General features: G+C 41.6%; 1 protein-coding gene across 1 annotated transcript; it reads left to right on the forward strand.

Annotated features, from left to right (window-relative positions):
- Positions 1–2,609: 2,609 nt before the first annotated feature.
- On the forward strand, positions 2,610–10,756 carry LOC311501951 (hippocalcin-like protein 1; the record flags this gene model as incomplete). Its single annotated transcript, XM_084564024.1, has 4 exons — positions 2,610–2,717; positions 4,926–5,207; positions 9,514–9,619; positions 10,659–10,756. Exons 1-4 carry the CDS (start codon positions 2,622–2,624, stop codon positions 10,754–10,756), a joined length of 582 nt encoding a protein of 193 aa, XP_084420150.1. The 5' UTR covers positions 2,610–2,621.
- Between the last annotated feature and the right edge of the window lie 2,269 nt (positions 10,757–13,025).

Raw genomic sequence — 13,025 nt, forward strand, 5'->3', positions numbered from 1 at the left:
TTCACATATAGCTTTCAGCACGGCAGACTCCGCTCAATTACGACTAGAGGAGAAATTAATTTGTCTGCCTTGTCCTTAGATTACAGTATGTATTGTGCTAAAGACTGAGTGAGCCGTGCTGGGTGTCTCAGTGGAATTTTCGTACTGGAGACCATAAAATGTGTGGAACATTTTATCACTTTACCTAATTCTTTGCCACATTAACACTCAATGGCACATGGTGTCAGAATATTGGTGTATGCATATGTAGTAACTTAAGTTATTTTGGATTCACGGTGGATAAATATTAGGACATTACTAGGACAGGGCAGCTTTCCAGTTTGGCCTTATTGTGTCTCTATTTGGCTTACTGTCACAGTAATGTGATGGCGGCAGTAATGCGATGACTGCAGCTGGTTACAAGTGTAGTGCAGAACTGCATTTTTCTCTAAGGTTTTTGATGATGGCAACTCTGCAAATAAGCATGTACCTGAGGCCAGTGATGATGATGATGAGGAATTAGTCTTTGTGGTATAAATCAGATCATTTAAAAACAGAACCAGAGCGTGAAAACGTCAGCAATATGACATAGGAAATCAGTCACTTCAGTTTCCTCTATCTGGCCTCTATAAACATACACAAGTGTGTACAAATTACATTTTAGGAACTAAAATTAAAGTAAGACAGCATTCATCAATAGTTTGTTTTTATCAATGAGCTGACAACTCATTTTTATACTGCAGAATGAGTTTGGCATCAATCAGATGTCTCCCCAAGGTCTAGAGTGATGGATAAGAATCTAAACATAAATGAGATGTGTACTGCCACAACATCATGTCAGTTCCTGACCTTTTCCTCCATTCAGCTAACAATCAGGCCAAACAGTGTGGATATAACCGTCGATTTTATGCCAGGTGGCAAATGGCCATTATATTACTTCCTAATCGTCTGTGTGTGCAAGTTTCACCAGTCCCCAAACAGAAAGGAGGAAATTATAATTGATGGCTACAATTCTCCCTCCAGTAGTCTGGGAGCTGGCTGCAAGCACTACTGTTAGTGTACAAGCATAATGCCTTCAGAATGAGGGTCTTAATCTGAGTCGAAATTTTGTTAGCCCAGCAAACAGACGGTTGTGTGTGTGACTGCGTGTTCTTGTTTTTGTGTTCTCGGCGGCGAACACCTGCAGCGCCGACACCGTCCACCTCATATGCGTCACGCATACGCTTTGACTTTCTCGAGTTCCTACGAATGCAAACAGGCCTGTGCTTGTGCTCAGTTTCGCGCACACACACAAAGCCGCTGTGGCAATTACCCATCACGACCGAGACTGGAGGTCGGAGAGGTTGGAGAGTCTCATCGGAGGTGTTTCATACCCCTCTGATCTTGTTCTTTAAATTACCATTCACACTCACACATACACACACACAAACAGAAACAACCACTTTGATGGCTGAGCACTGGCTAATTAGCTGTCTAGAACAAGAAAGTGTTAGCAAGCACTTTTTGTATTCAAACCAGTCGCAGTATACAGTGGTAAAAATATGTATATGTTCATTAATTATTCAATTTTGCATGGTTCATTCATTTTCCGTAACTGCTCCTCCACCGCGCCACTGTGCCGCCCCATTTAGCACAGTTTCATAGTTTAAATGAGCTAATTAAAATGAATTTTAAACCTTATTCAAAAAATTGGAAAACTGTCTTTTACTCTATACTAAAGAGAGGCCCTCTGTAGTATAGAGTAAAAGACAGTTTTCATGTTTTTACATTTTAAATTCCATTTCTAATCCTTCACAAATATCCTACCAGTCAATCACCATAATTACATAATACTAGGCGGATTCACGTAATTTTCAAAATATGTAATCCCCCTCATAGTAACGGTTTCGTTTTTAAATCAGTGAAATCGCATTTTGCCAGGCAGGTTGAGCTGAGATGAAGATTAGGAGATCTAAACACACACACACCACACAGCTGATTTGACACACAAACACACAGCTGGGCAGATAAACCCATAGAAATGTGATCAGTGGGCTAGTGCTTGACGTCAGCCCGGGGTGCGTTCAGGATTATTTTATGTTTTGTGACTGCGATGCGGCAGTTTAAGGACTTGCTGAGTTGCGTAACATCTCGTGTCAAGGGGATTGGGCAGCAGTACCGTCACAAGGGCTGCTTTGATTTCATTAAAAAAAAAAAAAAGGTAGAAATTCATGTCATCAATTTGTCAGTGTCTTGCAGGGAATAATTTATGACACTTGTATATGTCTCTTTAGCATACTCAGTTCATATCTAATGCAGCTGGCTGATAATAGAAACAACAAAAAACTTTTTTTATTTGTGTTTTAATTTAGTTTCAGAGGTCTTTCTCCTTTGTGTTCAACTGTATTTAGTCTTGCCTCAGAAATCGTCCTTTCTTAATCCCTGATATTTTTTTATCTGCTGGTTCCAGTCACGTTCGGCTGTTTGCTGACCGACTGCATTTCACTTCCCATTTGTCACCAGGGTTCGACATCCTCTCTTCTTAATTGGTGCTGACCTCCTGTTTCCTTATCTCTGATTGACAGGTGTGAAAAGCGGCCTGGCCAGAGCTACAGTATAGCCGCTGTTGTCGCCAAGGTAACCGAGAGTCCCGTCCCGCTGCCATGGGGAAACAGAACAGCAAGCTGCGGCCAGAGATGCTGCAGGACCTCCGGGAGAATACCGAGTTCTCCGACCACGAGCTGCAGGAGTGGTACAAGGTAAGCACTACACACTGAATACAGACATTGCTGGGAAGTAGGCCTGCCAAATCAGTTCATAGCAATGGAAACACAAGGTCAGTGGTGTAAAGTGAATTTCTCAAGCACTGTACTTAACATGAGTATTTTCATTATATGCCGCATTATATTTGGTCCTTTTACAGATATATATTATGAATGTATTCAGTATGAACATAGCAATAGCAATAGTAATGTAACACAGAGAAGTACCATTTGACGTAAGTACTTGTTCTTTTAATGATTAACTACATCCTACTACTACTTGAACCACAGTTCATAGATTTTCTTCCACTTGGACGCAGCACAACAATCTTTTTCCAAACATCCATTCTCCTTTTGGTTCTGTTTTGGTCTCCACCAACATTTGAAGGAAGATCTGGATGCTAAAGACTTGAAGTTGCTAACTTTGTTTGTTACGTAGCGGTACCTGGTCAGGCGGTCAGGTCAGTGGGTTTAATAGACGTTGCTGCAAATGAGGCTGACAAGAGTGGTGAGAGTGAACCAAAACCAACTTGGGAAAAAAGAACCTAAAATAAACAAATTAAACACTCTCTAGAGCTGGGGGTATGTGATCCATTGTTAATATGGCTCTGTCCGTCTTCATCTTGGCAGTGCCTAACTATGCCTAACTACTAGTTAATTCACAAATAGCAGTGGAGAGTAATTGGATTTACAGTGGGCAGGTGGTGCCAAGGCAGACAACTAACAGTGAAAGAATATCTAATTATGCATAAATGTAAGCCTTAATAGAACTGAAACTGGTGAGTCATATAAAAATTGATCCCATACACGTAATGATTGGGAAAATCAACTAGAGCGATCAAAACATTATTATTATTTTTTTTGTTGGAGACAAAATTTTTGCGATAAACATTTATTGGACATTTTAACATGGGGGTCTGTTGGGAGTGACTCGCTTTCGTAAATAGCCTCAAGTGGCCATTCATGGAACTACAGTTTTTGGCACAGTCTTCACTTAGGCGTTTAACAGTCACCTTCTCTTATTAATGTTTTAAAACCAGAGGTTGTGTTAAACTAACTAATCTGATATTTGTCGAGCAATTGTGCCTTTTGAGGTTAATATTAATCTTTGTCCTTGATAACTGTACTATGAGCTACTGTGAGATATCAACTGTATGCAGCTGTTATAAATTTACACTTTCCACGGGATACCAATTGGGCCAGCATGAATCAACACTTGTAATACGTCACACGTTGTCTCTCAGGATAGCCTTGTTTCTTGGGACATGTTTTCCAGCTTGTCTCCGGACACGGCTGATTGAGCGCCATCCACACTGGGCAGAACTGATTAGATCTTGGCATTACGAAGTGTCAAAGTGATCTGACCGCGTGAACGATCTCATCTTGTGTACATGGATGTGTGTGCTGGCTATATAGCTTCATGCGTGGATTAAACCAATGGAACATCTGTGTGAGCTGTCCTGAATAAGGTCTGTACACATTAAGCCGTCAACCTCCTGACCTGTGACCACGGGTCCCCTCACACTGACCAGTCTTGACTCTCACCAGATTAACAGCTCCTGGATGCTGGAGCTTTCACAGTATATACCACAAGATGTTAAGTTAGTCTAAGTATGGGATAATTTATACAGATTGTCTTGCTGGGGGAGATTTATTGGTCATAAATCGAAGCTTTGAGTAGGAAGACTTTGCTAAACACTGTGTTACTCAGTCACAGAAAAGAAAAAAAAGTTTTAAGAACATCCATGTCCAATTACTGCTTTCACTTGTGTGAATATTTTATATGATGTTTGAAAGGTAATTTCACGCTTCAAATTGGGACAATGATTTTGTCACCTCACTGGCTCTATCTTAAAGGTCTTTGTGAAAAGGAGCTGTATTTCTGCTAAACAATACCCGAGACTGACGTGACTTTTACCTTGCTTTTCTTCTCAGGCACAATGCCTTTATCTAATGTGACTACTTGAAAAGAAGATAGCTTTTGCTCTCAGCTGTCCAAGACTAAGCTTCTTTTCAGAAAGTGTTTTTCCATGTCTGTGGAACAGACATGGAACTGGTCAAACTTTTGATTCCTGATTATTTAAGTCGGTTATAAAAAAGTGTCCGCTTATGTAAAACTTGTGTCATGGAGACGTGTTATCCGAGCGTGTGAAACAGAGTGTTAAAGGACGTCTCGCCTCACATCTTACCTTTTCCATACCTCAGGGTTTCTTGAAGGATTGCCCCAGTGGAACCTTGAACGTGGAGGAGTTCAAGAAGATCTACGCCAATTTCTTCCCCTATGGTGACGCCTCCAAGTTCGCTGAGCACGTCTTCCGAACGTTTGACACCAACGGCGACGGCACGATAGACTTCCGGGAGTTCATCATCGCCTTGAGCGTGACGTCTCGGGGAAAACTGGAGCAGAAGCTGAAATGGGCCTTCAGTATGTACGACCTGGACGGAAACGGGTACATCAGCCGCGATGAGATGCTGGAGATTGTACAGGTGAGGAGGGGAAGACGGGTCATAGAATGTTGAAGCAAAGGATTTTTTCTTTTTGTGCTTCTGTTCTGGGTTTCCTGAGGTAGCAGTTCAACCTCTGGCCTCAGATGATGGTTGGCACATATGAACCATTTCATCTGTCTCGCACTGAAGCAGTGAAAGCACCTATATGGAAACAGGCTCAGAATGACATTTTGAATGGGTGCACTCCAGCAAGCAGTGCTGCACCTTAATGAAGCCTAGGAAAATGGTCAGAATGAAAGCAGCAGCAGTTTTCTTAACAGAAACCACAACATAAAATAATGTTTTTGACCAATTTCAGTTCAGTTTGTTGTGTTGCCGAGAAATCACAGTCAAAAAATCACTCCTCTCTGTACTCATAATGAAACTCACGCGGGGAGTCGAATTCTGGTGACTGACATCAGGTCATGTCGCAATTTTCTGCTTTTTATATTTGCAAGGAAATGATGTTGATTAAAAATGTCATTTATGTGGGCTAATTTGGAAGCTAAACAAACAATCTTTACTCATAGTCAGTGGGCTGGATGGGAACAAACCTTTGACAAAGACCAAATTATTAGTATGAGACGACAGAATTTAAACATCATCAAGGATAGGGGTCTCCAAGCAAGGACAAACCATAAAACTCCAAAAATGTGCATGAAGAAATCTGATCCAAAGTGGTTCCAACTCACCAGTACGAGAACTTAAAGAATCCACTGCTGACGTATTGGTGCCAGATAATACAGAACCTTCAGTGGTAGGCAAACTTAGGCAAATAATGGTGACCAGGTAGAACAAGTAGTCTTGTTCAGTAACTTTACAGAAGGAGGAATATTGCTGTGTGGTTTCTATGCAGCTCTCACTTTTTAATGAGGAACCTTCTGAAGATAATTACCAAATGGTTTTCATAAACTGCCAACTTACTAATTTACTGAACCAGGTTAAAAAAAAAAAAAATAGTTTGGCAAAAAGACTGGATCCTACTATACTTCACATATACAGCGAACAATTTTATATCACACTGCTCAAATGACCATGTGTTTCTACGTCTTTGCCATTAATGTCTATTACTTTGTAGCTCTAGCCAAACCAAACTCTTACGTGTTTTCTCAGACAAAGCTCCTCCAGAGCAACAGATCGTGTAAAAGTGTTTCCACACACACTGACCTTTGCATGCATGTGTAAAATCAGCTTTGACTTGTCTTTATATAGTTTTGATATGCGCAGGAGACTCAAAAGTAATGTTGGCCTCTAGTCCAGACACCAAACCAAACTTCTAATGAACACACCGTGCAGGTGGCAGTGTGCTATTGAATCAGGTGATTGCTTTCTTGCTTACTATTTTAATTGGACCCTGAAATTCCCCTCAAGCCCATTGTTCAGACCGTGTTTCATTTTGTCGGCAATTACACAAGGTCTGCAGAATAGGCAGAGGGATTGTGATAAATACTCACTTCAATCATGTAAGTTAATACATTTCATTTAAGTACGTGCACGGAGGCACAAGTACAGATATGCAAAGGCTCTAATAGACATACTTAACGTGCTGAGTGCAGTATTGGCACAGGCAACAGTTTGCAGGAAGGCCGTTAAGTACAGCGCAACATTAATGCTGCATTTAATCCTTTCACCATTGAAGAGAAAATCAACTTGTGTGCTGAGATGTTGGACTGAGGATCTTGTTCCATGTTCTGTGTGTGTGCGTTTGAGGTTCTCGTGGATTAGCAAGTTAAATTTAACCAGCGTTTATCCCTGACTCTGCACAATGCTAGGATTATCTCCAAGTTCAATGAGGTTACGCACAGACAGAGATTGACATGACTGAGGAGGTCAGATTTGGTTTACGCCACAGACCACACCTTCGACCTGCACAACCTGATCAATAGATGCGTCTACCAAAATAACCACTATTTAAATCTGGTATAAGGGATTGGAATGTATACTATGTAAAGTATTAATACAGTGGTTTTGTCTGTATTGGTACTCAAAGCTTTTTGCAGTCCCAGTGACTGCACACAAGCACACTGACATTCACACACTGCAGTAAGTTAGGATTCAGTGTCTTGCTTAAGGACACTTCGGAAATGTGGTCCATGTACCGGACATCAAACCGCTAACCCTCTGGTTTGCTAGCTCAACACTACTGAGACCCTTGCGTTTTGTATTAAACTTGTTAAAATAGCGATTGAGAAGCATTGATATCCTCACAACAAAGAGGTGTTAGACATTTTTGGTGTGAACAAGAAAACTTCCCCTGCATTTACATGTGTCTTTCAGCTGGCCTTCACGTCTTTAAGTTGATAACAAGCAGTGGCTTCTGTAAAGTGTCTTTCTAGATTACCGCCTCTGCACGGTAGGGTCCTACACCTACGCGCTTAAGTTGAATGATTGTTTTCTATAAATTGTGCGAGCAGTGGAAAGTAATATCCACTGCTCTGATGGTGGGGTTTCTGGTTTTTTTTTTCATAATTGATGAGTTGTTTTCCCTACGTGGGCAGGGACACTGTAGTGTTTCCTGTATCCCATTCAGAGTGTGGCCGGATATACATGGACAATGTGTCTGATGCAGAATCGTTCCTACAAGAAAACACTTTCTTCACACAACATCGGTCTTAACCCGCATTTAAGGTTCTTTTAACAGTAAATGGAGATGGATTCAAATTAGCTTCTGATTTATTCATTGTCCTTCTGTCTCTATTATCTCTATACTGGTCGTTCAAATCTGTCCAACGTGTCTAGAAGCTGTTTTTGACTCGTTTGTGAATCGCTTCGTCTGCGCTGCAAATCTTTATTCTACAGAGCTGTTTTCAGTTCAGTTTGACTATAATGAGTTGAGATTCTGCCCATTGTAGTCTGTTTATTTTGTTCTTTTATTGTGGTCTGTCATTATTTTCACTAAACTGAAAACTTCCACCATATTTTCTAAAGGCTACAGGACAGACATTATCCCTTTAGGCTTTTCTGAAGCCATGTAGCCTGCTGTAGCCTGACTCAATTCTTATCACAATATTATTGTAATATTAGTGTGCAAATGACACAGAGAAAAAAGAATACCTCAGCACTCAACTGTACAGTCCTTAAACCAATCAGAGCCATTTTGTTGTAAACAGATTCAATTCCATGGGGTTCGTGGATGACTCTTTGCGTCCATCACCATATAAAGCCCTTCCAAACATTTTGATTGACTCTGCAGATATTTGTCAGAGCAATCAGTTCCAGACGGAGTGACTCCAGACCAACGTTCCACCACAAGAAAATGTGTGAACTGGGAAGTTTGTCTTGGTTCCAGTCTAAAGCCACCGCGCTCTTTTCAAAACGATTGTTTCCGGTTGCGTCCCAATGCGCAAAGCTGTGATTGGCTGGTTGACCAATGTGCAGTCTGTCATGAGTCTAAGTCAAGTCACCTGACTGTGTTCTGGGAGGCAAATCATTGTACACCTTACATTAATCAAAGCCACCTTCCACAGGGGTTAAGCACACTAAAGGAGGCAAAGCCGAAACATCCGTGCTTGTATTCGTCAGTTTGAGCTAAGAGAAAGTGTGTGTAACCCTTTTTCTTTCTTCGATTGAATTTTTTCGAAAAAGACGTTAAGAACCTGATGGAGAGCTGATGTGTCTTACCAAGAATCTCAGAGGGCTTATATCCTGCAAGCTACATTCCTCTCTGAGGGTGCTGCTGTGACACCGATCCACAGCCAGTTTTACATCCTATACTCCCGATGGAGGAGATTTAATGGGCACGTAAGCTGATTTTAGTTCCGTGCCTGAGGCCAGCTGATACTTGGAGCTTCTCTGTGCGCCCTCGCAGAGGTTAATTTAATGCTATCAGGGGACGCGAGCTGCTCGTATCGGTCAACAGATAAAGACGTATCAGATCCATACTGTAAGCTCCGCTCGTACGCTCGTAAACCCCCTCCACCCCGCCCCTCCCGGACCTGCTGGTATACGCCATTCATGTCATTTTGGTATGATGGCTTGATTTTACAGCCACACAGATCCTGTGTGGGTATTTGTAGAAAGGCTGCCCAGGGAGCAGCTCTTAGCATCAGGAGTAACAAATGTCAGTGAATCATGTGGACTTTGAGAAAGGCTGTTTATCAGCATCTTGAAAGCTGCAGTGGCTTTATTTTTCAGTTTCGTGTTTTAGTTCTCTCCTGCTGAGTCTCCTTAATGGGTCCCTGCTGGCTGGAATTCACTTATCTTTCTGTTCTGCTGCCATCACCCACCCAACCACCCACCCTGTCTCTCTCCTTCTTTCCCTCTCTCACTCGCTCTCTTTGTCTCTCTCTCTCCTTGCGTCTCTCAGGCCATCTACAAGATGGTGTCATCCGTGATGAAGATGCCAGAGGATGAGTCCACGCCAGAGAAGAGGACGGATAAGATCTTCAGACAAATGGACCTCAATAATGATGGTGAGTGGAGGAAATGGCGGCACGGAGGGATGCCGCTGAGAGGGAAGGGGGGGGGGGGTTAATGGGACAGTTATTAATCTTTGAAAAGTGCTCATTTTAATGGAAACGGGAGATTTTTTTCAATGAAGATCTCAAACAGCATGTGTTAGTTGATTTGTCAGTGTGCTGCCGAACACTCATCTTTTTTTTTTATCCACATTGTGCCTGGGCATAACAGTAGCATCAGAACTGCAACATGCAATTATGCACAAGAACTTACTACTACTGTATGTAGTGTCTGAGGCAAATGCCTTTTTAAAAATTCAAATGGAATATAACATCAAACATAATTCAAATATGACATGCATCTTCCATTCGTACATGCAAAAATCGGTTACACAGACATATGTGTTTCTTTCATTTTAAATCATGTTCAGTAAATTACACATGCATTTGCAGAGGAAAGCAAAGAGGCCTCCTGTCTTTGTCTTACTACCAAATAAAGCATGAACATGCAGATGAAAGGCTCAGAATTTGGTGGCTGAGTGTGTCAGCAGTCAAGGCTGCTGGTGTAATGGTGTGGGGAATCTTTCCTTCGGGTCCATTAATATCAATCAGTCATGGTTTAAATTCCGCACCCTATCTGATTATCGATGCCGGCCGCGTGCTTCCCTTCACGGCCACAGTTTGCCATATTTTAATGGCTCCTTCCTGCAGTATAATGCACCATGTCACAAAGCATGACAGTGAGTTCTGTGGACTTCGCAGTCAGCTGATCTGAATCCAGTAGAGTACCTTTTTGGGATGTAGCGGAACGAGAGACTGTCAGCATGAATGTGCAAAATCCATGACAGTCCATGACACCGAGAACTGAGAGCAAAGTGAGGGTATGGTATCTTAATAGCAGATTCAAATCAGGTGCAAAATCATCCCGGACCGTGCTTATTCAAAATGTTTTGTAGTTTGCATGTAACACATCTCATGCTGACACAATCATATATATATAACTGCTGTCCTCCTGTCTCTCTCTCTCTCTCTCTCCCATTTATCTGCCTTGCAGGCAAATTATCCCTGGAGGAGTTTATCAAAGGTGCCAAAAGCGACCCCTCCATCGTCCGGCTACTCCAGTGCGACCCCAGCTCGGCCTCCCAGTTCTGAGCCGGCCCTTTTTTGATTTTGACCCGCCCTTTTTTTCAGTTTTTTTTTTTTTTTCTCCTCCTCACCCTCTCTCTGTTGCTATTGAAACAGTCACTCAAATCGATGCATGATGGTTCTCGTTTCTCATATCATCTTTCTGTTGTTGTTGTCGTTGTGAGCAAGGACGGAGGGAGAAGAGCGAGAAAAGTCATCGCTGTCATTTCATAATTCTTTTTTTTATTTTTTTTTTTGGGAAAACAAATGGACATGCATACATTTAACGATCGCCCGACAGAGGCATCCGCTGACCTTCCCTTCTCCATTCTCTCTCTGGAACGTCGGATTTCAAGGGAGTTTGTGACAAAGTGTGTTTTTTTTTTGTTTTTTGTTTTTTTTGCTGGGTGGGGATTGCTCAGTTTATCCTCTGACACACATGTATATCATGTATATACTGTTCGTCCGTGCACATCATAATATGAAGTACAGTTGTCTTCATGTATGGCGCACACTCTCTGGCATTGAAAGGCAGTATTATGTAGCGTAGCTTTCCTGGTCGGATCCAAATGGTTGGTTGGGATTCAGGGTGGGGTTCTTGGGATTTTATTGCTATATGATCTTTCGCTGAGAAAAAGAAGGCCTAAGATCCCATTAGGTTTATATTGATATCGACTGGCATTTTGTTGATTTTTAAAATTTAAATGCTTGTTTTTTTGTTTTTGTTTTTCATGTGTACATACTGTTTTCCTCTTCCGTGTGGTTTTATTTATTCATTTTTAATATTATTATTATTACTGTGCTTTTACTTTTATTGTTTAAGATGTCCATATTCCAGTTTACACTGAAAAGAGCAAGAGAAAATGTTGAAGTGAAGTCTTTGAGATTTGTGGATTAATTACAGAGGAGGAATATGGAATTCCAGTGAAACGTGAAAGGGGAGGGATCTCATAATGCATCCGAGCGACGACACCAGTAGCACATATCGTTTGAGCCGCCATGTGTTTATAAAGTATGGCTGTGCATTATTCGATCCGAATGCGAGTGCGTGCATGTGAATGTAAAAGCGTGTGCTTGAGGCTAACTTTTACAGTATTACCATGTTGTGTTGTTTCTTAATTTGTAAGTATTTTAAAGTTCTTTAACGACGAGCAGTAAACTTAAGGTAGTTGTAACCTCTCACCATACTGCATGATCTTATGAACCAGATGATGACAAAATCCACAAAAAAAAAGAAAAAAAAAAAAAGTTTACGCACGTGGTATCTTTTTGTAGCTCTGCAGCCTCCTCCTCGAGTCCTGGACCCAGGCAGAAATACTTCTCTTGCTTTGGGACAAGCCCCTGCCCTCTCACACCCGCTCTCTTTTTCCTCTGACAGACAGAGAACTCACTAAGGGCTCGTTCATCACTCTAGCTGAATGCTCTCCTGACCTCCTGGACTAGCCTGGTTGCTGGGCAGCTACGGCGTGTTTCATTTCATGGCGTAGCAGCAAGCTCAGACACACGTACTGACCGACGGACGTCAGTGGCTGCATTTACAGTGGCACTGCTATTATTCTATTTGATCTCATTTATGATCTAAGAAACTCAAATAATTTCAAATCGGTGTCTCTTAGGGAGAATAAAAGACTTCTGGTTGACTCAACGGACCATGCAAACGCACGAATAAAACCAAAATACTGTGCACATGTAAACGTGGCCACTGGCACCGCTCTCATACAGTAGGTCACACCTTAAATGCCCCCGTGAATGGATCTTTATTGCCATCTTCTGTTTTGGAAGTTAAACACACACTCTCAAATTCAGTATGTGAGGTGGGTAAGCATTGGGCAAACTGTAAAAAATTAAACTTTATGTACTCGTAAGATAGTTTGATCGCAAGGCTTTTGCATGTAATAGTGGATTTCCAAGGAGCATTATTAAAACTAATTAAGCAAAGCTGATGCTTTTTCCTTCATTAGGCCATACCCATATTCATACTATTTATATTTGATATCATTTTATTCAGTATTTTATACAATTTATTATTTTTTAAGAGGCTAAAACATCAGAGGATCCCAAAAGGCTAACATCAGCCTGCTATTTAGTACCAGTTTATATGATTTGCCCAATGTTTCGCTACCTCACACACTGAAATTTTCTACGCAATGGGGGCAAAGTGAACGACAAATGGGAGCCTGAGAGCTGTCCTGGTGCAGCTTCGCCCGCACGACAATAAGACTGATCTAAAGTTAACTTGTACCAAACATTTGCACAGGAGCTTCCTAACCAGCCGCACCTCTGCTTTGGGAATCCT

This window comes from Chelon labrosus, assembly GCF_963514085.1.
Source record: "Chelon labrosus genome assembly, chromosome: 16".
In the NCBI taxonomy this organism is placed as follows: Eukaryota; Metazoa; Chordata; class Actinopteri; order Mugiliformes; family Mugilidae; genus Chelon; species Chelon labrosus.